The sequence below is a fragment of the Motacilla alba genome, chromosome 9 (assembly GCF_015832195.1).
Source record: "Motacilla alba alba isolate MOTALB_02 chromosome 9, Motacilla_alba_V1.0_pri, whole genome shotgun sequence".
Classification (NCBI taxonomy): Eukaryota; Metazoa; Chordata; class Aves; order Passeriformes; family Motacillidae; genus Motacilla; species Motacilla alba.
Window position 1 is genome coordinate 22,199,945 of NC_052024.1, and position 27,349 is coordinate 22,227,293.

General features: G+C 45.1%; 1 protein-coding gene across 2 annotated transcripts in view; it reads left to right on the forward strand.

Annotated features, from left to right (window-relative positions):
* The first annotated feature begins 218 nt into the window (after positions 1-218).
* GOLIM4 (golgi integral membrane protein 4) overlaps positions 219-27,349 on the forward strand; it is a 28,022-nt gene continuing 891 nt past the window's right edge. The window contains exons 1-14 of one of the 2 annotated variants that reach the window (XM_038146177.1): positions 219-762; positions 12,661-12,735; positions 13,948-13,997; positions 14,885-14,938; positions 15,440-15,590; positions 16,744-16,826; positions 17,368-17,451; positions 20,491-20,661; positions 21,507-21,836; positions 23,019-23,245; positions 23,672-23,751; positions 24,341-24,453; positions 25,543-25,710; positions 26,124-26,192. In XM_038146177.1, coding sequence (XP_038002105.1) covers positions 576-762; positions 12,661-12,735; positions 13,948-13,997; positions 14,885-14,938; positions 15,440-15,590; positions 16,744-16,826; positions 17,368-17,451; positions 20,491-20,661; positions 21,507-21,836; positions 23,019-23,245; positions 23,672-23,751; positions 24,341-24,453; positions 25,543-25,710; positions 26,124-26,192 — 1,842 coding nt within the window. In that variant the 5' untranslated portion in view covers positions 219-575. The remainder of the gene's footprint in view (positions 763-12,660; positions 12,736-13,947; positions 13,998-14,884; positions 14,939-15,439; positions 15,591-16,743; positions 16,827-17,367; positions 17,452-20,490; positions 20,662-21,506; positions 21,837-23,018; positions 23,246-23,671; positions 23,752-24,340; positions 24,454-25,542; positions 25,711-26,123; positions 26,193-27,349) is intronic. The other variant, XM_038146178.1, reaches the window with a different exon arrangement.

Below are 27,349 nucleotides of genomic sequence, written 5' to 3' on the forward strand. Positions count from 1 at the left end.
AATGCAGGGATGAAGGAGTGCGGCCATGCGGGGATGAGGGAATGCGGGGCTGAGGGGGACGCGGGGACGCAGAGCTGAGGGACAGAGGGGCTGAAGCCGGAGGCTGGAGGGGCGGGCGGGAAGCGCGGCCCGCTGCGGACGGACGCGGCGGGCACCCAATGCGCTCCGGAGGGAGGGCAGAGCCCCGCGGCCCGACCCAATGAGGCCGCGCCCGGAGCGGGACTTCCTTCGGGGATCCCGCAGCGGGGGAGCCGCGGCCGAGCGGGGACACGTCAGTGCGGGGCCGGGACCTGCCTTTGTTCCCCGCAGCCCCCTCCCCCGGCCGCAGGGACCGGCACACGGCCGCAGGGACGCGGAGCATCCCCGGCATGAGCCCCGCTGCTGCCCGCACCGCAGAGACCGCCCCGGGCGCCGCGGCCGTGCCCAGGGGCTGAAACGCTGGGCCGGCCCCGCCTCCGCCGTCCCTCTTTCCCTTCCTCCTTCTCCTCCTGCTCCTCCCGGGGCCTCCGATGCCGCCGCCTCCCGCCCGCTGCTGAGCCGTGACGGGCGGGGGCCCTCGGGACCCCGCCGGGGACATGGGCAACGGGATGTGCTCCCGGAAACAGAAGCGGATTTTCCAGACGCTGCTGCTGCTGACCGTGGTGTTCGGGTTCCTGTACGGGGCGATGCTCTACTACGAGCTGCAGGGCCAGCTGAGGAAGGCTGAGGCCACGGCGCTCAAGTACCAGCAGCATCAGGAGTCGCTCTCGGCTCAGTTACAAGGTACTCCCTCGGCAGGAACCTCTGCTGCCCTTCCCCAAGGCTTGCAGAACACCCTCCTCCTCCTCCGGCTGTCCAGCCTCTATCAAAGTTTTGCTTCTTCTCCCCCTTCTTCTCCTCCAGCCTGCGGGGTTGTAGGGTCTCCCTGCCCCGCCGAGGTCAGGTGAGGTGTTGTGGATTCCTGCAGAGCTCTCATGCCCTCTCGCTCCTGCACATCCCATAGTGACTCTTATTCCCAAAGGACTGCACATCACTTGGCGATTCCTGGCACAAAAGGGAAAGGCAGGCGTGCAGTGCAGACTCTGTCCAGTCTGGGATTTTTGTGGGCTTCCCCCACAAAAACCCCCTTGTCTTGCAGGGTTTTATGTTGAGCATCCATCTGTCTGCAGCTCCTGGGCAGCATAAACCTTAAATAGCTCCAGGGTGGAGGAGAGGAGTATTGTAATAAAGTGGTTTTAAAGGGTGATTTAAGAGTAAAGTTCAAGTAAGTTACTTGGGTAAGGCTGTTCTATTACTTTTGGAAAAAGTTTTGAATTTCTTGGCTTAAAGGTGCCACATAAATACAGATCCTTGTGTATCTTGGTTTAAGGATGCAGCAGATGTGGGTCCTATAGTTGAAGATGAAAAGTTGTCCGTGTCTGACATCTGCATGCCAAGAAATCAGAAGCAAAGCAGCAGGGATGTACCTGAAACATCAATGGTCTGGGAAGTGAAAGACCTCAGCACCTCTCTAATTGTCTAGTGCAAGGTTATCAGGTCAGCACAAAGCCCAGAGCCAACTTTCAAGTTTTTTCTCTCAAAATAGTATGAAAGAAGAATCAGAGGGATCTGCTGCAGCAGCACTAAACTTCAGGGTGATCCTCAGCCATCCTTTTCCCTGTGGAAACATCCATCAAAGCATGCCTGGCAGCACACAGTTTGTGTGCAGGGAGCACAGAGTTGGGTTTATGCTGTTAGGTTCTTACAGTGATTGCTTCCTTCAATGTGTTCAGTCACCAGCTGACACCACCACATTTCAATTTCAGGCCATTTCCAGGTAATACCAGGCAGCTCTTTGCCAGAAACCTTCATTTGAGTCGCAGGAAAGGTGTAAAGGTTTGGCTGGGAAGGGGGTGTGTGGCACATGGCTAAAGGGCTACTCTTGCTGGGCTGTGCATTTGCCAACAGAGGACACAGGAACATCTTGTTCTCAAGCTAAAATTTTACAAGTTGGCTTTTTCTGTTGCTCCAGCTTTGCCAGAGAGGAGCGTGCAACAGACTTTGTCCTGCCACAGAGGGGAGATTCTCTGCATCAGATATGTGAGGTCTGGACTGTTGGATTGAACTTTCCATGCTTGAAACGTGATTTTGAGTGACCACCATCTATCCAGGCATGTTCATGGGAACAGCAGGCAATCGTGGGAGCTGCGTTTTCTGTAGTTCTCTGGCTCGTTTCAGTGTATCAATGGGGAATGTGAGATATGGAGCAGGATCTGGTAACATTAATAGATTTGATGATCCGTGCAATAAACTCACATGGTTCTGGGATCCATGCCAGTGTATCAAGCCCATTAAGCAGGAGAATTTATCTATGCCAAATACGGTAGCAGTAAACCCTGTTTAAAAAAATAATCGCTGGCAATTAAGTTACAGAATACAAGGGAAAATAAAATGTAACAACAAAAAATGGTTCTTTAAATTTTCCTGTGTTCTGGAAGTAGCTGTTAGACCTAAGAGAGGGTGAGAGCCCAGAGAAATACTAAATGCAGCAGCAGCCCTTAGCTGCCTCATTTCCCACTAAAGTAAAGGGAAGTTGTATTCCTAAGGACTCCAGAGGATCTGGGAAATAAACTTTTCTTCCTTGTCTTTCTGCAATGGCCTCCCCTGCACAATCACCTGGATTTTTGCAGCAGGAGTTTGTTAATGAGGAGAGCACAGAGAATTCAGAGCCTGTGCCCAGCTCACCTGGAGAGACACAGGCTGACTGGTGATATCCACCACCAAACCCACTCCTGACCCTGTCCTCTTTAACTCTCTGTTATGGAACAGCAGGAGGGAAGAGACTTGGAAGCAACATAAAATGCTGACAGCAATTCCAGTTTGCAGGTGCAGTATCTGACTGCACTTTGAACGTTTGATTTTAAATAAGCTGGATTTTAAATCAACAATTTTCTGTTGCCAAATTAAAAAAAAAACAAAAACCAAACAAACCAACCAAATGAAAAATCACTCTACGAATATCTGAACTGCGTCTCTTGGCTATCCAAAGATTATTCTTTGAGTTTATTGCTTTATGAGAACAATAAAATTAAAGTATTGCATTGGTAAAGTAATGCAGCTTATCTTTTCCATGCAGCATAACCAGTTTCTCTGTAGATCCTGGACTAGAGGTAACTTTTGGGCCTGAAATATGATGGAAGCACTCTGAAATCTTTTAAAAATAAACCAGTTAAAGGGCAAAGTTAAAGGAAAGGAGGGTGCTGCAGCCACAGGGATTGATTTCTTGGTGTTCACAGCTCTTCTGGGTGATTGGATAAAACTTTAAAGCTGAGCAGAAAAGGATTCCTTGGACTTCTGTTTCCTGAACAACCATTTCATCAGGAGGCTCTTATAGGTTTAAATGTAAACTACAAAAATAAAAAGGCAGCTTCTACAAGTGGTGTTTTTGAGAATGCTGAGGCTGGATTGTGGCAGGCTGGCTGTGCCCCGGAAGTCTGACTGGTGTGAGTCCCTTGGAGGGCAGTGAAGTATCACCTGTTGTCTGACTTTGTGTAGGGTTTTGTTGTGACTGCTGGAGCCTACAAAGGCAGTTGCTTTCCTGATTGCACACAGAGGAGCTTGGGAGTTCCCCTGTCAGGGCTTGTGAGTGAAACTTGAGTCCATTTGTGAAATGCCTGAGGTGCATGGACACTCCTGAGTTTATGGACACAGTGGCAGTTCAGGACCTGAATGCCTTTGGTCTGCTCAAAATCTGAATCAAGATCCTCAGCTGCAGCTCAGAGTGCAGCTCCCTTCACTTCCTGCTGTCCTCTCCACTGTTTTTCATGTTTTTATGTTTTTTTTCCAAAATGTAGGTAATAACAACCTTCTTTTTGGCACTTGCCAGTTCTTCGTGCCTGAATGAGCTGTTCTTTCTGTGTTTCCATGAAAAGCCAGCTGTCTTAGATTTTTATCTTTTTCATTGCCTTGTTTTGCTCAAACACAGCAACACCTGAAGGAGGCTCACTCTCCTGGGAATACGTGGGAAAACACCAAGGCAGAATGCGCAGATCAGTGGGAAATGGGGCAGGAAGAGTCTCAGAATCATTTAACACACACACACCTGGTCTGGAGAGAGCTGCCCATGGCTGTGGGTTTGGGGGGTTCTGCTCTCCCTGGTGTTCCCAGCTTCAGCCACTCTGCTGAGAAGTGTTTGTGCCCCTTGGAATGAGCCCAGGGTACAAAGGGAAGGGTGGCAGACCTGGGAAACACAATGACTGGGTTAGAAAAGCTGGGATCTTAAACTCGCCCCCTTTGGAGGATCAGATTGCAGAAGGTTTCGTAGAAGAATATCAAACTTTGGTATTTTTCTCTAACAAAGTTCTGCTGGGCACAGAGAAAGTAGGGCTGCTTTTGTAATCCACAAAGGGAATACCAGGGGCAAAATTCAGAGATGACACAAAATTTTTTGACTGCTGAGAAAATCTAGAGTCACTGTTATCTATAAGGTCTTTCGTAGAGAAGCTGATCTTCCCAGTAAGCTGATTATTTTAAAGTCTCATTCTCTGAGCTCTATATACATTTGAAACATGGAGATAATCTTACTTAGTACTTCTTAAAGTGATAAAGCCAAAACTTGATGCTTTTTGCCTCCTTTAAAACTGTGTCAATCTAAGTTGGCCATACAGGAGCAGGCTTCAGTTGCTAGAACAGAACCACACTGGGAGCTGCAGGTGAGCCTGATGTACCTGTGACTGCTGCAGGATTGAAAGTATCTACAGACATCTTTTTACCCCTTGCAGCTTCTGTCTTCTCATCCTCTGGGTGTTAAGTAACCCCTTGTGTACTATTTTAATCTGGTTAATCTGTTTTAATCCTTAATCCTAATAACACCCTACAGTTAGTGCCTCTTACTACCTTAATTTTTTTCTGCTCTTCCTGTCAGTCTGATGGCTTTGTGCAATCTCTGTGCAGCCTGAGAGTGTCCTGTGATCCTGGCAGCCAGCCCAGCAGGGACTCTGGGCTTGAGAGTTTTCCCTGCTGTGGCCAAGGTGTGGATTTCCTCAAAGGTTTCTGATGCAGTGCTAGAAAGCAATGGCTGTAAAGCAAAAGTGGATTGCTCTGTGCCTGTTGTCCTAAAAGAAGGCTCCCTGAGGGGGTGACCTGCTGGGGGTTGGTCAGACCTATGGTAGCTTTATGAGTGTGGAATGGCACAATGCCCTGCAGATCACAGTTCTGTGTCACCTTAGTGGTTAATATTTATCACATCTGCGTGCAGACTGCACAGATGCCAAAGCTGCTCTGACATCACACAGTTCTGGGTGTACTTCACTATTACATCCCTTTTTTTACAGTGCCTTAAACTTGTACCTTGAGTTGGCAGGGCTGGGAAGAACCAGCACTGCTTTTAATGGCTTATTTTTCACGTGCATCAGACAAGTAGAGCTGCAGCTCCTGTGCGTTTGGATGTTCTTCCTAATAACAGAATCCTGAATTCCTGTCACTCCTGTGACTTTCAGGCTGCACATGCCACTGCAGCACTTTGGTAGTGTTTTCTTGCTGCCTCAGAGATCCCTGGTAGCACTGTAAGAGGAGTGGATGGTTCTGTATGTACTTCCCCTGAAGTGGCAAGTGCAGCATCCCAAATTCTGCTGCCTGGCTTCCTGAAATGGAAAGCTTTGCTTTGTAACCTCCTCTGAGCACCTGGCTCCGTTTTTTTTACCTCCATTCACATTTTCAATTGATATTTAATATTCTAAATACTTAAAAAACATTAAATACTTGAAATGGTGCAGAATTTTAGTATGGAAGAGGTATGTGGTGTAATGTATATTTATATATATATGCATTTGCATGTACATATATGTATAAACTAGATAGAGATGTGTCTGTTTTGCAGCTCACCCTCAAGATTTTGGCTTATCTGGAATGATCCAGCTTTTACTGGTAACCCAAGTACAGAAAAGGTGCTGGAGCTCTGTTCAGATCAGTGAACTCAGGGAAGTTTGTTTCCAGGTCCAGAGCAGAATTTCCATGTCCAGCAGCTGAATTCTGACTTGAAAGATAAATTGAGCACGTGCCCGTATTTATGTGTAACCCATGCCCAAGTGCCCTTTCCTTGTGGACGCACCAGTTGCAGGATAAATTTCTACCAGAGCTGCAGCAGCCTGGCTGAGGATCACAGGGCATCCTGCAGGAATTTTGAGCAGAATGAGGTAATGGGGTGGGTTTATTCCCTGGGCTTTGGTGTTCCCCCTCCCCAGTTTGACACAAGACCCGGTAGCCAACGTGATGCAAAATACATCCAAATATTTGTGACTGGTGGTGATTTAAGCCTCCTAAAGCTTGTCAGTGGTGGAGCTGAGCAGGAGGGAGGCAGGATGGGTTGATGGTGGTGAGTTTGCATTCTGGCTTCTTGGACACTCAAATTCCTGCCAGACTGAATTGCTGAGCCTTACAAATGATGTTCCAAGCACATTGTCTCACTGGGCTGGCTGTTTGCTTGTCAGCTTGTGAGTTTGGGTGGGGAACTTATGAGTAAGGTTTCCACCCTCTCAGAGATGCGAGTGCCCATTATAGCATCTCTGATGTGCTGCTGAGGATATTGCCAGCAATTTGTGGCTAACAGAGTTCACTTTGCTCCTTTTGGAATGGGATCCTTGCAGGGAAAAAGTCATTTAATCTGCCCTGCTGAAAGTCAGGTGCTGCTTTGAGGTTTGATGGTAATGAAAGCTAAATAAATCAGATTACTGGAAAAAATGAGCTCTACAGAACAAGTAATTAAAGCTGAATCCTTTGTTGGGTGATTTTTCTTGGGATTCTCAGGATTCAGGGGTGTGAATTTCTAGTCATGTCAGAGCCTGAGGTGAGCTCTTGAGGAATTCAACCTGTTCAGATGCTGTCCTTGTTTAAGGAAGGGTCTTGTGAGCTGGATGCACTTCTGATCTTTTTGTAGTCACTTAGCCCAAACCTCCTGAGATTTTTCTACTATGTCTTTTTAATTAATCAGTACAAGAAACTGCAATTGCTCCACCTTGTCCTCTGCATTTTCCCCCTCCCCAAAAGTATCTGAAATTAGCTGCTATCTTATTTTCCTGAGGTGACTCAGATCGCAGAGTTTGGCAGTCATTTCCAGGGCTCAATTACAGACCTGATGAGAGAAGGATGGCCTGCCTGAGCTCCTAGAGGGCAGAATAAGGAGCCTGCTCCTATCCACACTACCACACTCAACTAAGCCATTTTCAGTCAAAAAAATGAATCACTAACTCAAACCCTTGATTTCTGGATGCAGTTTGTGCATCTATAGATTGCTGTATTCTTCATGCTGTATTTTTTACTAATTCCTGAATACAGATATTTATGTGTATCCTGACACCATGTAGATACAATCACTAAACATTCATGAAATTGAAAAAAGTGTAAAAGACTTTTTGAGAGAAAGAACAGGCCCTTGTTTCCTGGAGCTGAGGGTTGAGCAGACCCAGAGATGCAGAGATGATGTGAGAAGAAAACTGTTGCCTCTGCAGCTTTTATCAATGTTTATGTGTTTTTCTGCTAATTTTAGTCTAAAATCACTACACAGGTTTTGTTTGAACTATTTGCATTTATCATCAATCCAAGTAAAACCAAATGCTTTATCATCTAGTGGTGTATAGAAAACAGCAAAGCTGATCCCACCCGTGGTACCAAGGGTTGGAAGAAACCTTTTGTGGAGTGCACTGGAAATCATTTCTGGAAACATGATCTCCTTCCTGATAAAAGTTAGGTTTGAAGCCTATCTGTGAGGGATTAAATATTTAATCACATTTAATACCCCTTCTCCAGCTTATTTTTAGCAGCAGCTATTACAGCTTACTCTTTGAACATGAGAATTCCTTCCTGCTGTCCCAACTTACCTTACGTGTGTTTTTTCCTAGAGGTGTTATTGACTTCTAAGAAAGGCAGTGTGTGAGGCAGGCTGCAGTAAAAGGATTCTATTAAATGTAGATATTTGCTCCAGTTTAAAAATTAATTTTCCTGTCATCCTTGCAATTGAATAAAGGCCACAATGATCCCTCAGAAGAACAAGTGTGTGTTTCTGGGGTGCATTAATGTGCCAAATTCTCCAGCATTTCCCATTTTTCAGAACTGTAGGGAAGGCAAAACTAGAATTGCTTGTTGGAACTTCATCCTGGAATACTGAGTGAGTCAGAGGAATAGGTTTATTTTAATTGATAGCTCATTTTTGGTGCAGGATCTTTAAAAGCACATGTTCTGCTTTCTCTTAAAAATCCCCTGAATGTAAAGATCCTGATATTAAATACAAACTTTTCAAATTACTCCTACACTGAACAAAATAAATGATTGGGGAATTCAGTCAAAGCAGGAGTCATTTTTAAGAGCACAACTAACTGCCAATGCGTGGTGTGGTTTTCCAGGAGGAATTTGACGTGACTGGTTGTAATTAGACAAAGCCATTACTTGATCTTGTGAGTAAATTGCAAAGTGTGGGAGTTTGTTTGGAAGTCAAGGTAATTCTCATTGTCCACACAGTGCCAGCTGTGGTTTGCAGAGAGCAAAATGAGAGCAGTCCATCCCTGCCTGGATGTTCCACAGTGAAGCCTCACACACAATTAGTTTCACCTTACCCTGGTCTCTATTTCTGTCCTTTTTTTTTTGTAGCAATTCAAACCAGAAAACTTCAAGGACATAAATGAATAAATTTATATATCAAGTTGTTTATGTATTATGTTTCTATAATATGTTGTTCAATATATTGTAAATATTATGGCTTGGAGCAGCCTGGTCTAGTGGAAGTGAAGGTGTCCCTGCCCATGGCTGGAGGGTGGAACAAGCTGAGCTTTTAAGGTTCCTTCCAAGCCAAACCATTCTATGATAAATAAATTTTTTTTTGGTAATGTTGTTTTCTTGCTCTGTACTTAAAACAGAGATTTCCTAGTCTTCATTGTGGGAATACTTCCATTTTCCCCAAGATATTTGCAGTGTCACTGGAATATCCATTTATTGCTAAACCCTCAGTTGAGTCTGTGAAATAGATGGAGCTCAGACTGTGATACTGAGGCCAGCATGGCTTGTACCATGGTGGGGAATCCTGCTGCTGCAGTTTGATAAGCTGTTCCTGATAAGATTATCAGTAGTGAAATCAGTGGATCTTGTTTGAAAGCAGATTCACTGATTGAAACACAGGGCTGGAATCTTGGGGAGCAGGTCTTGTTTTATTAGTAATATCTCCTCCCAGCATGAAATGTGTCAGAGTTGTCATGAAATGTCATCTGAGGTCAAAATTTTAATTATTAATTATTTTAATAATTTAATTATTGGATTAGAGAATTTATCCTACAACCCATATTGAAGGGGTTCCTCTTTGACTCGTGGAGATGCTTTACTCTCAGCAGAAAAGCTTTTTCCATGGGTTCACATTTTAAATGCTTCTATTTGCAGGGACAAGAATGGGGAACTAACCATTTTTATAGCGAGTCTGTGTTCTGCAGACCTTCACAGTGTCACCAGAGAGGTGCCAGGGTGCTTTACCCCATGCTGCTGGTTCAGTTCAACTCTGCCACAGTGTGAGGGAAAACAACACTGATTGTTGCCAAGACTACTGAAATCTGCTGGTTTTAAGTGAAAGATACTACTGTAAGCTCAGAGAAACATTTCAGAATTGTGTAACAAGCACTCATGTTGAAATTAGTTAAATTTCTTGTATCATTGATATTTAAATCCCAGTGTAATCTTAATTTTCCAGGAAGCTGTGGCATTTTAGACTCTGGATAATCCTTCTGACAGACCAAATGATTAAAATAACACGGTCACAAAATTGCTGATAATGTAAACAAGGAAATGCTTTCTTTTAAATGTATAATAATGGCTTATTTTGCTGAGTAACAGCTTCATTGCTCAGAGGGGTAGAGCAAAGATAAGAGAAGGAACCTTGACTGTTAAATAATCTCAATTTCATCACCTCCCTGACTCCTGTGTTGTAATTAACGCTCGGCACTGGTGGAAGTGGTGCAATCTGGGAACATGCAGGGCATTCCACACCTCCCTTCTCCCTCACTTCCTTTTCTTTATGAGGAAAACCTTGAGGACTTGATTTTATTGGGATGTTCTCTGCTGTTTTCTTGTTGAAGGTGAAGGGTCTTTTATTGATCTGTGAGGTTAAGAGTTGAGTTTCTGGGCTCTGTGAGTTTGTGGGTCTTTGCTCATTTGCGTAGGTTACATTCTATAGGTAATTTCAACAATTAAGCTGACACCTGCAGTAGTTCCAGGTTTGGAATAGTGCCTATTAGCCATTAAATGACAACTTTTCCCCCCCTTTTTTACCACTCTATTAAATATAATGTAGAAATAAAGTTCAGTTATTTGTGCAAAGATCAGTGCAAAATTAAAAGCTTACCCTAGGAAAAATGATTTGTGCATCCCAGCAGTGGGATTTTGTCAGATTCCTTATATAGGTTCCACCCCCTACTGGGGTGGACTTTTCTATAAAACCTGGTTTTCAGTGTATTATTTCTTTCAGATTCTTGCTCAGACATCTTACATCCAGGCTGGCAGTGAAGAAGGAGAAATTCCTTCTGTAGTAACAAGCCCCTTACGTGAAGACTAGGAAATCTCTGTTTTAAGTTTAATTTCCTAACTGGTGGAAATAATTCAAATTTATGGGAGATTAACTCCAGTATGTATTTAAAAATCTGACCTGCAACCTACTCCCGAAAGGAGCAAGTGAGGAAACATGGGAGCTGTGCTTTGCTGATAATTATTTTTAATCAATACCTTCAGTGCATTGCACTTTATGAACTTTTATCAGAGGGGAACGTGCTAGGCCAATCAGTAACTGAACTCAGAGGGCAGAGGTGAGGGAGAGTAGGTTTTTCCTTGCCCTTTTTAGTCACCTGAGGGGTTGTTTTAGGACTTCTCCAGCTCCTCTCCAGCAGGTAGAGGAGAGGCTGCACTGCCTGTGTTCAGACCCTGCAGGTGCAGGGTGAAACCCAGAGCTCAGCAGGGATTCTCTGAGCTCTGAGAGGTCCCTAAACCCCAAATCCTGCCTTCTCTGCCCCTTTCTCCTGCCCCTGTGGTGGGTTTGCTGCGCAGGGTTCCCCCCCACAGACACACACTTGTTAAAGCAGCAGCGGGAGCTGTGGAAGGTGCACTTGCAGGAATGGAAAATGTTCCCTCCAAATCCATTTGTGGTTTCGTGTGTCTGCCAAAAACCCTGTTCCACCCTGATTGCATGGGAGGGGAAGCCCATTATGGATTTTCATTGCTCTCCTGAGCTGCTCTGCTGCCACTGTTCCTTTTGCACAATAATTCAGCATTCACCACCTTCAGGGCTGAAATAAAACCATCACTGTACTGCTGTGTAGTGCTGCTTTTTGTTGTTTTTTTTTCCCTTTTCCAAGCCTGCTGGTGACTTTTTGAATATTCATTCCTGCCTGCTTCCTTCCCGAGGGTGTTGATACATTGGCTCATCTTGACTGATGCCCTTGACTTTAGAAGATAAAGAGCAAAGTGGAGATAGGTGCCAGGGATTGATTAGCAATCCAGCTTCAGAGCTAAAACATAAACACTTACAGATAAGGCTGCAGAATGCACCTTGGTGGAATTAAGAACACGTTTTAAGGTGCAAGAGGAGTTTTCTGTAGCTGCCAAAGATACAAATCTTTATTTGATGCTTCTTGCTGAAGGCTTGCATTCATCAATGGTTTATTCTCAGAAAATGAGTTTCCTGGTTTTGATGGAAAAATCACTCATTGTTTTACTGCAAAATAATAACTCATTAAAAGAATGAAGACTGTAATTTGGGCAGTGAAAGATGCTTGTGTTAAACTAAGCTTAAACACATGGAATTGTACATTTCCAGGAGTTTTAATTGCTATCTTTGCTGCAAACTTGACTGTTTCAGATAATGAGAGGTGAGGAAAGGGTAAATAGGGACTGATGTGCCACATCCCAAACTCCTTGTCCAAAGCACAGCCTGAATGAAATCCTGCTTTACGGGCAGCCAGATGGGGAACTTGGTGCCAGAGGACATTGGATGTCCTAAACACACCTGAATACAAGAAACAAAGTCATGAATGTAAACCCCGTTTTGGGATGGTGTCTGCAAAGCAAGCATGGGCAGCTTTGGACAGTCCTTGGGAGTCATTTTTGCGGGGAGGCAGTGCAGAGGAATACTGTATTCCCAGTTTTTGGAAGAATTTAGGGTGGCTCCCAGGTTTCCCCCTGCCTCAGCTTAGGCAGCAGTGCCCTGCTGCACCTCCTGGAGCTGTCCTGCCCCCGGGCATCTCCCTTCCCTCCTTGTGACACTGTGTGTGCTGCCAGGAATTCCTCTGGCAGCAGAGCTGCCCTGTCTTATTTCCTTGTCTCTGTGCAAACAAGGCAGGGGAGGATGGAAACGTGGAAAATGTCCCTGCATTCCTGAGAAGCAAAGAGGCTTTGGTAGCTCCACCACAGCTGGCTGCCTCCACAAACAAATCCCTCACCTGGTTATCACATTCTGTGTTGGCAATGCAAATAACCCAGGATTTGGGATCGATAAAGGGTGCAGAAAGGGAAAAAGTTACTGTCACAAGGGTTACAAACAGCCCTTTATGCCGTGACCTCATTCCACTTGTATTTCCCCGCTGCATTCTGTGCCAACACTCCCTGGGTGTGTTGGGGTGGATGGTGAGGTTTTTGTATGTTATTTTTGAAATGAGTTGTGAACAAAATTTCTCTTTTCAGTTGTGTATGAGCACCGGTCAAGATTAGAAAAGTCACTGCAAAAGGAAAGGCTGGAACATAAGAAAGCAAAGGAAGGTAAAAATGTACTTTTCACTTTGATATTTAACTTGGTTATAGCAGAAAGTAATTTCAAATGGTTTTTCTTCAATTTTAAATCAGTTGGGTAATATATAAGCAATATATTAGGATCCACTTGGCAGAGCTGTGCTGCTCTTTCTAGTAGCTCTTTTTTACTTAATCTTTTTTAATCAGATCTTTTTAAAAGCAATCATCTCTTTAATACTATTTACAGCTGACTGCAATATGAAGTAATAAACACAGAGAAAACGTTTGTATCCATGTACATAAAAACCCAACATGTATGTGGGGTATGGGCACGTGTAAATCCTGTCCTGGCGTGCCAAAAATTCAAAACTTGTACCAAAACCATGGGATCTTTTCCTGCGTTCCATCAACTGGGAAGTAAACTTGGAATGAGTGCTATTACACGTGCTTTAGGGTGAGCACATGCTTATACACCTTTTCCTGATTAAAACTGAATTCTAGGTGTGGGTGAGGCAAATGCAAATTGCATTTCTTACACCTCTGTGTGCCCTCTGTGGAAGTTCAGCAGGATTCAAGCCTCTGAGTTTCCTCAGCCTCTAAATTCACTGCTGTTTTCAGGGCAGAGCCTCTGCTCTTCCTAAAACTGAGGACTCAGCTGCTGAATTAAAAATATGACTTTAGCAGAGCTGACAGGGAGTGAGAGATGATTCTCACTGTGCAGGTCTCGGTGGGTTTCTGGTGCCATCTAGCGTAGAATGGTCCCGCTGCTACCCGAGGGGGAGGCACCTTTTCAAACCCTGGAAACAGAGAGAGGTCAAGAAATAAATGAGGAAATGTTTTCTTATTTCCAAGAATAAAATGTTTATTGTTCATAAATGCCTTTTTCCTTTTGAATGATGCTCTTGGGCCTCTGCTGGGAGAGTTCATGTGTCAGATCTAATTACCCATCTGTAGATTTGAGCCTGAACTCTGCATCTCTCACTATGGTAGGAAAACTTTAGCTGAAAATGTTTTATGAAACTTTTTTAAGTTCGTGCATTTTAAGAATTTGTGCATTTTTTCAAATTCTCTATAGGTTGTTTTTCTTTTTATTTTTCTTTTTAAGATCCTTTGAAAATTGTTCCTGCATGAATATTCAGCTCTTGAAAAGAATTTATGTACTTAACAGTCGAGTTATTCAAGCAGAGATTCTCATCTTCTTGGTGGTTTTTTTTCATCATTACTTTCCCTTTTATGTTGCAGATTTTCTTGTTTATAAACTAGAAGCACAGGAAACACTAAATAAAGGAAGGGTAAGTCATCATTCCTAGTATAAGTTTTTAATAGCTGATGCTATTTGAGTTGCAAGGAAAAGGAAATACATTGCAATTATGACTGTTCAAAGGAAGAGATCTTGCAAAATACTAATTGAAAGAGCTCTCACTTATCCCAGTTCTACTCTGCATTCATAAGTGCTCTCCAATTCCTAATTATTTGAGCTATAGTGGGAGATACTAATACCTCTCCAGAAAATTAATTTAGAAAATAATCCCCTGTTTATGTTAGGGTAGTTCAAACGTTATTTTGTTTTATTTAAGGGGAAAGGGGAGTAAGAAGGTGTTAGAAATCTTTTTGTAGCTTAGCCCCCAGGGAAAATAACAGTGACAGCTTTCTAACACATGGGCTTTGAACTGGAAAGCATAAAGACATCAAGAAACTTTGTTTTATATACCAAGTGCCAGAAGGAAAGCTCTGTCTGGCAGAGGACCCAGAAACCTGTAAAGAACTCTTTATAAAGCAAGTAAATTAGGATTTTATGGCTATTTCATGTTGAAACTGGGGAGCAGTTTGGGAGTTGAGGAGCAGGAGTTAAAATAGGTTGTTGCTGCAGTAGGTGCAGAGTGTGGGAGCTTGCTCTGCTCCAAAGCCAGGGCAGAGATGGATTTGTGTCCTGGGAGTTCCAAAGCCAGGGCAGAGATGGATTTTTGTCCTGAGGAGCTCCAAAGCCAGGGGAGAGATGGATTTGTGTCCTGGGAGCTCCAAAGCCAGGGGAGAGATGGATTTGTGTCCTGGGAGCTCCAAAGCCAGGGCAGAGATGGATGTGTCCTGGGGAGCTGCATCCCTTGGCTGGTGACAAAAGCTGTGTGTGCAAAGCTCAGGGGATGTCAGGGGGTTTCACACGAGTGCTTTTGTTTTCCAGCAAGACTCCAACAGCAGATACAGTGCCCTGAGTGTGCAGCACCAGATGCTGAAGGTGGGTGACTGGGACAGCAGAGCACCTGTGCAAGTGGTTATGCTGGGGGGACACAGCCTGCTGGCTTCTGGCATCACTGCAGAGTGCCAGGGTGTGGACAGTGCCTTCCTCCGACTGTTAAAAGATGGTTTCCTGCAGATTTTCCTAGTCAGGCTCTCCAGTGGGTAATTCAATCTTATCAGATGCAATTACTTGTAGGGAAGGCTGACTTATCAGCCCTCATGTAGTTTGGCATGTAGGGATTTTCTGAGACACGTTCAGCAGCTCCCAGGGGGACAGTGCAGCTCTGGGGTGAGGTGACACAGCCCTGGAAGAGGAGCCTGCTCATCACAGAGATCATTTTGTGTTTGGAAGGAGCTGCAATGTGCATGCTTTGAATAATAACCTTCCTGTTATGAATGCCTCCTATTCATCTGCACTTACTAAACAAATTGCCAAAGACAATATTAGCCAGATCTGCAGATACAGAGCTGTTGCAGTGTCCCAACTTGGTATTTGCAGAGTCAACACGAAGAGCTGAAGAAACAGCACGCTGACCTTGAGGAAGATCACCGAAAACAGGGAGAGGAGTTTAGCAGGACATTCAGTGATCACAAGGAGAGATACCTACAGCTGCAGCAGGAAAAGGAGCAGGAGATCTCCAAGCTGAAGGGTAAATTTAACCTGTGTCTGGCTGCCCACATTAAATTGGGTGTTTGGCTTTGTGTGGTGTGAGAGAGACATTTTCTCTGTTCTCACTCACAGGTCATTTGTGCATCCTGGCAAGTTCCATTTTATTGATGATTTTCTGAGGCCTCTCTCTGAAATCTGTTCATACGTGCTCTGTGTTTCTGTCTGGGTCACAGAAATAGCAAAAAGCCCAGCACTTCAAAGCCTGTCCAGTGTCAGAGGTTGTTGAGTCAGTCTTTAATTTTTAATTCTAAGACTGGTATTAACCTGGGGAAAAAGGTTTGTAACTTGTTTGTAACTGAAAGTTAGTCTAAGAATATTTGCCACTGCTAGCAGAGATGTAATTGTGCCTCTATCTGAAGTGACTTTATTTACATTTTATACCTCCTTTTTCCCTGTATGTGCCAGCCCCTCTGGAGCACGCTGCACCTGTACACTTGGGTGATTAGTTTTCACTCTTGGCATCCAGTTTCCTGTTGGAGATTCTGGGCAGTTTTCAGGCCTCTTCCATTCTGATTACACAGTTCCACGTAGCAAAAGGATGGGGCTGTGTCCATCAGAGCTTTCTCTGCTGCCTGTCCCTAACACAGGGGCTGGTTCTGGAGCTGTTTGTCTGCACTGCAGGCAGAGGTTGGTTGTTGGCTTCGTGTCATCATGTAGAAAGTGGGAATAGAAGCCTCTGTCCCCGATCCCAGAAGCTTTTGGAGCCATCTGGGCATCCCTTCCAAAGGAATAGCTGGGTCCTGTGACAGAAAGCTCTCACTCACCAGGTGTGATGTGGGGAAAGAGGGGAGGGTGCCTTCTTCTCTGCCTTTCCAGGATTCAGATTTCCAGGGGGAATTTTGCCATCTGCAGCACCCCGCAGGAGCAGTGATGCAGAATTCCAGGTGCAGGCTGGGTGCACTGATAGAATATTTCACCAAATGTTATGATTTTCTGCTTGAAAATGGAAAGCTTTTAATAGGGCTGGGGAGAGAAGAAAAACAAACCGTACAATTATTCTACCTAATTTTTACTACAGCACTCGTGTGGGATTTTATGTAGATTGTGTTATGGTCTTAATTTTAGTGCTTAGCTTGGTGTTACAAATCCAGCTAGGTTTCAACTCTGTATTTCTTCTGATTTCTTTTCAACAGAATCCCTGTATAACTTACGGGAGGAGAACAGGCAGCTGAGAAAAGCTCACCAAGACATTCACACCCAGCTGCAGGATGTCAAGGTAGGCCTTGCTCTGAGGAGAACTTTCAAGATCATGAGGAAAAAATTTTCCCAAGTTTTCCCAAGCCCATAACAGGCTGTGCTGTAGATTCTTAGTTTCTGTTATGTGGGAAAAAGGAGAGGAATAGGCTGGACTGGATTCCTCTTTGGCCACCTGCACTTTAGGTATATGGCCATAAAAAAATAAAAGGAGAAGTATTTAGTATAGAAATCAGAATTTGGTTTTACAAGTTAAAAATTGGGTTTTGGCAAAACTCAGTGCCTAATGTTTTCCATCTCTGCTTTGTTTTTTAAATGTTCATCAACATCTACCCCTACTTTTAATTTTATTTTAGTTACGCAAATCCTGGCCTCCAAATTGCCTTCCCTGGTGTGCTTGCTTCCTCTTCCTGTTTAATATGCATTCCATGTGAAATAAATAAATTCCAGCTAAGGATTTTCTTTTCAAAATAAATTGAATTATCTTCCTAGTTCCAACCCCCCCTAACTGATCTTTAGAATGAACTTTATGTGAAATGTGTGATGTTCTTCTTTTTATGTAGCAACAGCATAAGAACTTACTGTCCCAGCACAACGAGCTTGTGGTGACATTGGAAGACCACAAGAGTGCACTAGCTGCTGCTCAGGTCAGAAGGAAAGCAGCTGCTGCTGGCTCTCAGCTTCCCAAATCTGTCTCCAAACCTCTCCTGGCTGCAGGGTGCTGCATGTGCCTCTGGCATGGGGACCCAGGAGTGCATGGCACGGAGGGGCTGCTCCCCAGAGGGCTCAGGGGACAGAGCAGGCTGTGGGCCAGCCCAGCAGTGCATGTGGTCCTGGCAAAAGAGTCTCTGCTTCCCTGGGGGCTGTCAGTGCCTTTCTGTCTCTGTCCTCTCTGATGGAACTGCTGTGAGCACCCTGCACTCTGACCTTCACATTTATCTCCTAGACCTGGGTGCTGGTGTAAAATCTCTTCTTCTCTGTGGCTGGGGAGGTTGTGAGGCTTTCATGGAGTTCCAGAGTGGTCTGGAGAAAGCTCATCCAGTGCTACCCCTGCCATGGTGACAGCTTCCACCATCCCAGGGTGCTCCAAGCCCCAGTGTCCATCCTGGCCTTGGACATTTCAGGGAATCCAGGGGCAGCCACAGCTGCTCTGGGCAGTGCTCATCAGTGCAGCAGCAGCAGAGCATAGATGGAGATGTGTATGGAGGTATGACAACTCCAGGTGCAGCTCAGATTAGTTTTTAGAAGAACCAGCAGCATTAAGTTCCTTAAATGTCATTTTCAAGTGAACTATCCATGAAGCACAAACTGTTGCAGGCTCAGTCAGCTGTGCCAGTACAAGCTGTGGAGGCCACAGGGAATCTGGAAGTGGGAGTGATGTTGGAGCAGAGGAAGACTTTTGGTGAAAGATCACAGGGAAAGGCAATGAGGCAGTGTGAAGTTATTTTTATTCCTGACTGATTTTCTTCATTTAGGCATTTTCACAGTCCACAAAATCGTTAGCAGCATTAGAAGCATTGAATTTTTTTTTTTCTCCGTTCTGCTTGTTGTGCCTGTCAATATGTGTAAGATACTCAAAAGCCAGGGAAAGATCAGGAAGGTCCCTCATAGACTGAATATCTGAAGAATCATAATCTGCAGTACCAGCCCACACTGGCTGCTAATTTTGAGCTCTTCTCCCACTGGCCACGTTTGCTGTGTGGTGTGTGCTGATAACATCTGAAATTCCACAAGGCCATGTGGAGGTTCACCAAGCCCAAAGGGAAGCTCCCTACTCTGCTGGCTTTGATGCAGTTCTTTAAGTAGAAAGCTTCTAATTTGTGTCACACAAAGCCTCTCTGTCTGCAGCCAGGCTGTGACATTTATCCTGTGGGGACCCTCCAGGGAAGGGTCTTGCACATGCCTTGAGAGCAGAGGGTATTCCACACTTCTGTGTGGTTTCTCCTGCAAACCAGCTGCAAAGTCCCCAAGGGATTCTTTCCCAGCTCCAGAAAGGATCCCTCTGTTTCTAGGTGAACACCAGTAGTCAATACTGCACTAACCCGAACCTTTAAAGCATTTTGGTCTTCGTGCTTTTTCCCAGCCAGGCAGATAAATTATGTATTTTAATAAACCCTGTTTTCTGCCAGTGTCAGCACCTTTTAAGCTGTGGCCTTGACTCAGAGTGTTCAGTTTAGTGACTCTGCAGTGGAGTACTTGAATTCTGACCTGGATGGGCACTGTTCAAATGCCATTGAATGGTTTGGGTTGGAAGGGACCTTAAAGCTCATCTAATTCCACCCCCTGCCACGGGCAGGGACACCTTCCACTGTCCCAGGCTGCTCCCAGCCCTGTCCAACCTGGCCTTGGACACTTCCAGGGATGGGGAGTCCACAACCTCTCTGGGCAGCCTGTGCCAGGACCTCACCATCCTTACAGTAAAGAATTTTTTCTTAATATCAAATCTAAAGCTTCCCTCCTTCTGCTTAAGGCCCCTTGTCCTGTCCCTCCATCCCTTGTCCCCAGTCCCTCTCCAGCTCTCCTGGAGCCCCTTTAGGCCCTGCAAGGGGCTCTGAGCCCTCCCTTCTCTGGGTGAGCATCCCCAGCTCTCCCAGCCTGGCTCCAGAGCAGAGGGGCTCCAACCTTTGGATCTTCTCCACGGCCTCCTCTGGACTCATTCCAACATATCCCAGTGTGTTCATGGTCTCCAAGAGGAGACAAAAAAGTCAGAGACCTGAGTATTAGTTTTATTCCCAGTAAATGCTCCTTTTCCCTCTGAAGTTTGTCCTCTCCAGCAGTTCATCAGGGAGCAGAAGCATCCCCCTGGACTGACAGGGTAATCACTGTGCACTCTGCTGTCCCTTTAGGCCATTCTGTTTTAGGGGTCCATAGGCTTGTGGAGGTTCTTAAACACACCCACACCTCCCCTGGAGCAGCAGGGAAACTGGTGTAGCACCTGTTGTGTGTGCAGCTGGTCAGCTTTTATACACCCTGCCCACCCCAAAAAATCCTCTTTAATTGGAAATCTTACTGCAGAGCCAGGGATTGGGGTACCAACCTTGCTGGATTTTCATTAAAGCTTCCTGATCCTGTCCAAAGTTAAACAGCAAATCAAATTCCAACATTTTACTGTTGTATTTCAGGAAGCCTTTAGAAATTTACATTTTCCTTCTACTTTTCTTTTTTCCCTTCTGCTTTTCCCTTGCTCTTCACCACTGTGACTTTCTTTGCCTCAGTTCCGTATGTCGGCTGTTGTCTTGTCTAACACCTGTCTAAATGTTGAGCACTTGGCATTTTCACGACTTTTAGATGTACTTTAAAACTTCTGTTTCTGAAAGAGCTGTACTTCTTTCTACCAGCAAAGGAGAAGTTGTGGTGCTCTCAACTTCCCTCACTTCAGTCTGCCAGGAAAGCTTCATCATCCTCTTCTGACACTACTTCTGCTTGGCATGAATAAAACAACTCCTCTTCTTTGTCCCACAGAGATGTTTTTAATACACTTTGGTATGCATGTGCACTTTGAAATGATCCTGATGGATCAGTGTCATCCAATATTTGGAGGAAAAAATTATATTTTAAAAGCTCCCATCCCTTCTCCTCCGTGGAAAATCAAGTTTTCTACCACGTGTCCCGCCAGCAACTCCAAGGTGACAACATTTGATTAAGAAATTAATTTGGACACACTATAATTAACATGTTGGTTTTAGACTCAGGTGGAAGAGTACAAACAGCTGAAGGACACGCTCAAAAAAATCCCAAGTTTCCAGGATGTGGAGAAGGTGGAAGGAGGGAATGAGCAGCAGCCCGAGGTGCGGGGCCCGTCCCCCCAGAGCCGCCCCCCGGAGCCCCCCGGAGCTGGGGCTGAGCAGCAGCAGCAGGTAAAGGGCTCCAGACAGCCCAGCAATGGCTCTGATCCAGCAGAATGTGCTGAATGTCTCTTAGGAGAGTGTTTTTTACTGTGCACCTTTGTCACTGCTGGAGGAAAGCGGTGAGGAATGGTTAAATTGTGCAGTGGTAAGGAAATCTATTCATGATGATCTTTTCTCACCTGATTAGTCCAGGCCAGCTGCTTTAAGAAGTTGCTCAAAATCTAATTTTTAAAATAAGAAATCTAAAATTTTAGCTGTCTCAAGTGTTACAGAAAGCTTTTAGAAATTCCGAAGAAATTTTTATTTTATGAGGTTCCAGTGGCCCACTGGTGAATTTAAAATTGGCACACCAAGGTTCAAGCAGCAAACGTGTAATCTAGAAGTAAATGTAGAAGTAAATGAAGAAGTTAAGAAAAAACAGTTGTGATTTTGTTTTAAAAGAATTTCTGGCCGGCAGAACCTACAAGAAATAAAAGTCATGGAATCATTTAGTTTGGAAAATAACTTTTAAGATCTTTGAGTCCAGCCATGAACCCAGTTCTGCCAAAGCCAGCAGTAAACTGTGTCTCTAAAACACAAAGCTGGCTTTGTAGAATTGTAAGAGTTTTTCATTTTTCAACTAAAATGAGGCTTAACTTACTCTGTGGTAGAACTGTACAACACCTTGTGTAGCTGTACAGCCACAAACCAGGTAATGACCCCATTTGGCAGGAGGAGCTCGTTCCAAAGCGGGCATTTGGCCCTCCTGACAACAGCTCTGGGCTGGCATAAAGGATCTGAGCCTGTCCTTGGCTCTCTTGAAACTGAAATCCATAAATGTGTTGTACACACATAATCCTGTGTCTGTTTTGCAGAATGAGAAGCCAAGGGAGAGAGAAGAAATAAAGAGCCAGGAGCAGGACAGGGCTGAGCCTTTCCACGTGCAGGGAAGGGCTCATGAGGGCCAGAATGCCAAGGAGCTGAACATCCAGGAGCAGCAGGAAGCTGGGGAGGATGAGGAGCAACGGGCAGAGCAGATGGAAGAAGAACGCAAAAAAGAGCTTGAGGAGGAAGAAATGGAGCAGGCAGGGCAGCCTGAGCACCTGGAGGAGGAGCAGGACCAAGCCCCAGAAGAGCACGAATGGAAAAAGCAGGAACAAAAGGAAGAAGAAACCAACATGTTGGGTGATCACCTGCAGTCAGAGGTAGGGAGCTCATTTCTAATTGATTAAATCTGCTGTTTCGGTGGAGGCTTCTCTTTTCAGTGCTGGCCTTGCATTGCAGTCACCTATTTCTAGGCAAAATAAAGTTTTTATAGAGACTTTGGGATTCAGAGCACTTGCTGGTTTTAGATAAAATTACTGTCACGTTTATAGAAAATTTGGGATTCAAAGCACTTGGATGCAATAGGATTCAGGCTCATCTTGAGCACACTTGTACTGCAGTGCTGGCCAGATCTTAATGAACATTAATTCTGCTGATAAAAAGCAGCAGATGGAAAAAAAAAAGAGCAGCAGACTGGATCCTGTCTCCCACTTTAAACCTGAGGCCCGTGGTAGCTGATGGAGAACTCAGCAGGTGACAGGGAGGCTGGGATGGAGAACTGCTCTGGTCTGGTAACTTGATGCATCTCAGCAAATTGCAGAGTGTTTCCTTGTCAGAGGTACCTGCCTTCTGCAAACACACTGCCAGCTCATGCTCACTGTTGTTTGACAGGGAATTTTAACTGCCAGACAAACATGACTAAAATAGCCAGGGGAAGTCAGAGTGCAGCTCTAAATAAAACCAGCAAATCCTGGATTTACATCCTAGATTGGATCTGCAGTGGAAAATGTATTTCACTGGTCCCACTGTAGGCTTTGTAAACACTTTCTGTCCTGGTAGATTAATTGTGTCACTCTGGTGTTATGAAGAGCTGGTGCTGAAGAGCTGAAGAGGGTCAGAACAGCAATGGGTTAAGCTCTGAAGCTGGAGTTAGTCCAAGTTATTGCTGAGTATAAAAAGATGTGCAGTGTCTCACTTAAGGCTAAAAGCAGCTCCCCCTGAGATTACCACTTAAATCAATGGAAACTTTTTGCTGTCTTATCAGTCAGCAAAACCTCCTTTTACTGTGTAATATGTTGGGAGGCTTTTTTTATTATTTACAGGAAAAGCATGTCTTTCCTTAGCCTACAATCTCCTCTTTCTTCCCTGTGTACTCCACAAACACCCCAACACTTCCAGTCTGTGTTCCAAGAAATGTTCTAACTTCAAGCAGGGACAGAAACTTGAAAATAACTTTGCTGTAATTGCATGGAGCTTGTTTTTCCCTCTGGACAGCTTTCTCCCTGCTTGTTTCTGATGACTGAGAGGATGATTAATCTGTGACTAACACGTTTCTGTGACAGGTAACCCCAACAAAAAGGCAGAAAGCAGCTTACGAGCAGCAACTGGAGCAGCAGCACCTTGGAGCCCAGAGAGCAGAGGAGGCCAAGCAGCTGAGGCAGCAGCAGGAGTCCCTGCACCAGCAGAGGCTGAGAGGGCAGCTCCTGAGGCAGCAGCAGCTCCAGGAGAGAGAGCTCCAGCTGCAGAGACAGGCAGAGCAAGGGGAGAAACTCTTCAAAAACCGCCTCAGGTGCAACTCTCCCTCTTGAGTTTGTTGTGCTCTGGGTTTATGTTGTCAGCTTTGTTCTGGGCCCTTGTACCTGAGGGCAGATTTCCAGGGGGTTCTGTTGGCTCATTCCCTGAAGAGCTGGAGCTTTGTTCCCTAAAATTCAGAGTCCTGGCTTTGCTCTTTGCCTGACCCATATCATTCAGGACTGCAGGCTCCACATACAGAGACACACAACACAAAGTCAGTGCAGCAACACAAGAAAGTCTCTGTTCTATCAAGCATTTTTCAGGAAAGGTGATGTGAGAAAATATCAGATAATAGAGCATGAAACTGAGGCCTGCTCTGGCAGCTGCTGAGAGAGGCAGAGCTGCAGGTGGGGAGTTTGTTTATTAAAGCAGAAAACACACTTTTGAAACTGAAATGATGCTTGGCTTTTAATGTTCTCAGCCAACAGGCTCATTATGATAACATGGACCAGGACATTGTACAAGGGGAGGAAGAGCAAGGTATTCAGGAAGAGGAAGGAGGTAAGAGAGAATTTCTGTCCCTGCCATGCTCACAGGCTCCCTGTGTACTGCCTTGCATGGCAGACTTTAATATTCATTTCATATCCAGATTGGATTCAAGTGAAACATAAACTTGCAATTTAAAACCAGAAGCTCAGATAGCCATGGCTGAACTGACTGAGTGAAATAGAGGAATTACTAAAGATCATCCCCACATTCCTGCAGGGAAAAGTGTCCTTTTGACTGAGCTGTTACTGCCAGGCTCTGTGGATCTTGGTTATGCTCCTGGCCCTGCCTGTGGGTTTGTTTGATCTCTTTAAATTACAGAATCATGGAATTGTTTGGGTTGGAAGGCACTCATCTCATTCTATACCCATGCCATGGACCAGGGACACCTTCCACTAGCCCAGGCTGTTCAATGCCCCATCCAGCCTGGCCTGATCTTTTAATTTCTGTTTCCTATTAGGAGTAAATCAATTCTGTGAGCATTATCTGTTTATGTAGAGGCTGCCCACTGCTAACAGCACATGTGGAACCTTGTCTATGGGAGACTCTTAAAGGGATAACTAAAAACTGCTGTAAAACAATAACCACCTCAAAAATTCCTCAGCTTATGAACACGACATCCAGCACCAGGATGAAGGTGAAGATGAGGATCAGAATAATGCAAATGAACAGCAAGAAGCAGAACATCAGGCAGAAAATCAGCAGGCTGATGAATCAGTAAGTATGAATTAAGATGCTGAGGGTTGCAGTGTTACTGAAGTGAGAACCCACAGGTCTCGTCTGACATAATTGCACCTTATAGAAGTGAGATAAGCAGAGGTCTGCTAGAAAGACAGGCTTGACAGTTGAAAACAACGTCTGAAATCTATTTAAAGGTGTCCTTACTCATTTGGGAAGAAATAAAAAGAAAAAGCTCCCTTGTGGGAAGCAAGGTGTTTATTTCCACATTCCTTTGATCTGTGCTTTCGGTGGAATAAAGGATTTGGTCTTAGCTGGGACTTGAACAGGTACATTTGGCTTCAAAAAATACCAGCAGTGCCCAGTCAAAATGAGAAGGGATGGGATTTTTCATGCTGTCATTAATCAAAGGCCAGCTCAAGAGGCTCTGTAGCCAGCTGGAGTCAGTACAGAGGTGTGAGGTCCTGAAAGAGGATGTAGGTCAGCACTGAACTGAGCCCTGATACCAACTGCACAGAGATCTGGGGCAGGAGAATCACCCTGGGCCTTCCACCAAACTCCAGCTTACCTGGAGCTCTCAACATCAAGTGCATCTTCCTTACTCCCCTCCCATTCAGCAGATTTGGTGCAGTGAATATTTCTAAGAGATCTTTAACTTGTTGTCTATAAAGATAAAAAACTGCTTTTATTGAATGATAAGCAGAAAATGCTGCTTTTCTGCATGGCAGAGGTGAAAAGTGTTTTGTTTTCTTGTAGATATAGCCAAGGTCAACAGAGCAGGACAGGCTGATAGTGAATGATGCCATCAGCTCTGTGGAGCTGTGAGCATTCAGCTCTTATCTTTGTTCACATGGCCTTATCAGGCCCTGTCAGCTGGTCAGTAAACACAAGCTGTGCAGCAGCCTCTGGGGCAGAGGTGCTCAGATTCTGTGGGTTTCAGCAGGCAGGTACCTGCACCTCTGTCCCTGCTCATGCTGAGGCTCCTCAGGGAGCCCTGAGCCTGCAGAGATTCCAGCTGCTGCCAGTGGGGATGGAGCTGGCTCTGACAGCCCAGCTGCTGCTCTTTCAAGGGAAATGCAGCTGGACCGTGGGCTGAAAGTATTTGACACTCCCTCCTGTAAATTACAGAAGGCAGCCATGGAAGATGTAAATCCTGCTGATGACCCCAATAATCAGGGAGAAGATGAATTTGAAGAAGCTGAGCAAGAGAGAGAAGAAAACCTGCCTGAGGAAAATGAGAAGCACAAGGAAACGGGTCAGAAACAAGGACATCCAGGAATGGAGGAGCACTTGGTGGTGGGTAAAGGCAAAAGAGGCACCTCTGGGGCTCCTTCAGGAGGTTAAAGCTGCACATTTCAACTGTGTTGGAGCTGTAAACTCCTCCAGGCAGAGAGAGTCTGGTTTTTTTATGGCATTGGTCTTCAGTTGAGTGAATATTCCATTGTCTTCCTGCTTAGTATGGAAAGTCCTGCTTTATTCTGTGAAGTGATTTTTCTTATATTCATCCTGCTATTTTTTAATTGAGGGCAACTTTAAATCACAGAGCTGGGCTCTCACTACTGCTAATGAATGCACTAAAACTTCTCCTGCCATTATTGTTACTTCAGCTTTACAGAGAGCTTTAGTTCCAGAACAAGAAGCTTTAATCTTCAGCCCTCTGGTTATTAGGCAAGCTCACAGATCTGAATTTTTATGTGATCTTTGTGCAGATGGCAGGAAATCCTGACCAGCAGGAGGATAATGTGGATGAACAATACCAGGAAGAAGGAGAAGAGGAGGTAAGAACACAGATCCAAGGCAGATGTAGGCTCAGGTAGCAGAGCACAGCTCCATTAACACTCTTTTGTGTCTTTTGGAACTGCAGGATGAACCCAAATCACTTTGTCTGACTTTAGAAACCTGGGAAGTCTTTGCCATTACTCTGCTGTCCCCTTCTGGATACACTCTGGGTTACTCATGCTCCTGTGCTGCAATCCATTAGTCTTCCATGCCACACAGCATTAATTGTGCAATAATTGAAAAGATTAAGCCTTTCACAACACGAGGAAAATTTCCTGGAAACCTCAAGGTCACAGAAAACCTCATTAATCTCTAATCACACAGCGCAGTTCTGAGCAAACTGCTTCCTTGGCCACTTACTTACTCTTTAGCTGTGACTTTGATTTATCTGTGCTCCTCCTGAGCAATCCAAGCTGCAGTTCATGGAGCTGCTCAGGAAGCTGACAGCACATGGAGCTGGAGCAGAGAAGGAAGGGACTTTCCCTTCATGTCCTGCACCACCCTGAGCTGCCACAGCCCCTCAGCAATACCTGATTAATTCCTCTTTCTGCTTCCCACAAAACCCCTTGCAAAAAGAGCCTTGGAATTGGCTGCTGTCACTCCCTCATGGGCAGCACTTTGGATTAGCTGGGATGCACTTAGCAAAATGCTGCTGCTCACATCCAAGCAGGCCACTGGGAACTGGGCAGAGCTGGCCTTTGGCAGCTGCTCTTTGGCTTCCGGGAACCATTTATGCACATCTCAGAAAGGGTGTGCCCACTGTGCTGAGTGGGAGCAGGGAAGAGGCAGCAGGGGTTGAGGGAGCAATTAAGAGAGAAAAGAGATGCTGCAGTGGGGATCAGTTCCTTTAGTGGGTGGACTCAAATATTGCTGTTCAGATCTTTCCCAAAGTGACCCTGGTGTGATGGATGCCTCTGACCCAGCTCACGGGACACTGGAGCAGACAAGCACAGCAGCACTTCCCAAAAGGAAACATTCCTCTTTCAAATTTGCACCTAACATGGGAAGTGGGGCATGGAATGGAGGGAGAGTGCTGGCAGAACAGAAGGGAGTGAGAGATCCAAAAGCTGAATATCAGGGAGACAGATTCAGCACGACTTGCTCTCTCCAAGGAAGAGATTGTCTGTGAGAATTGTATTTAAAAGTTAGATGCTCT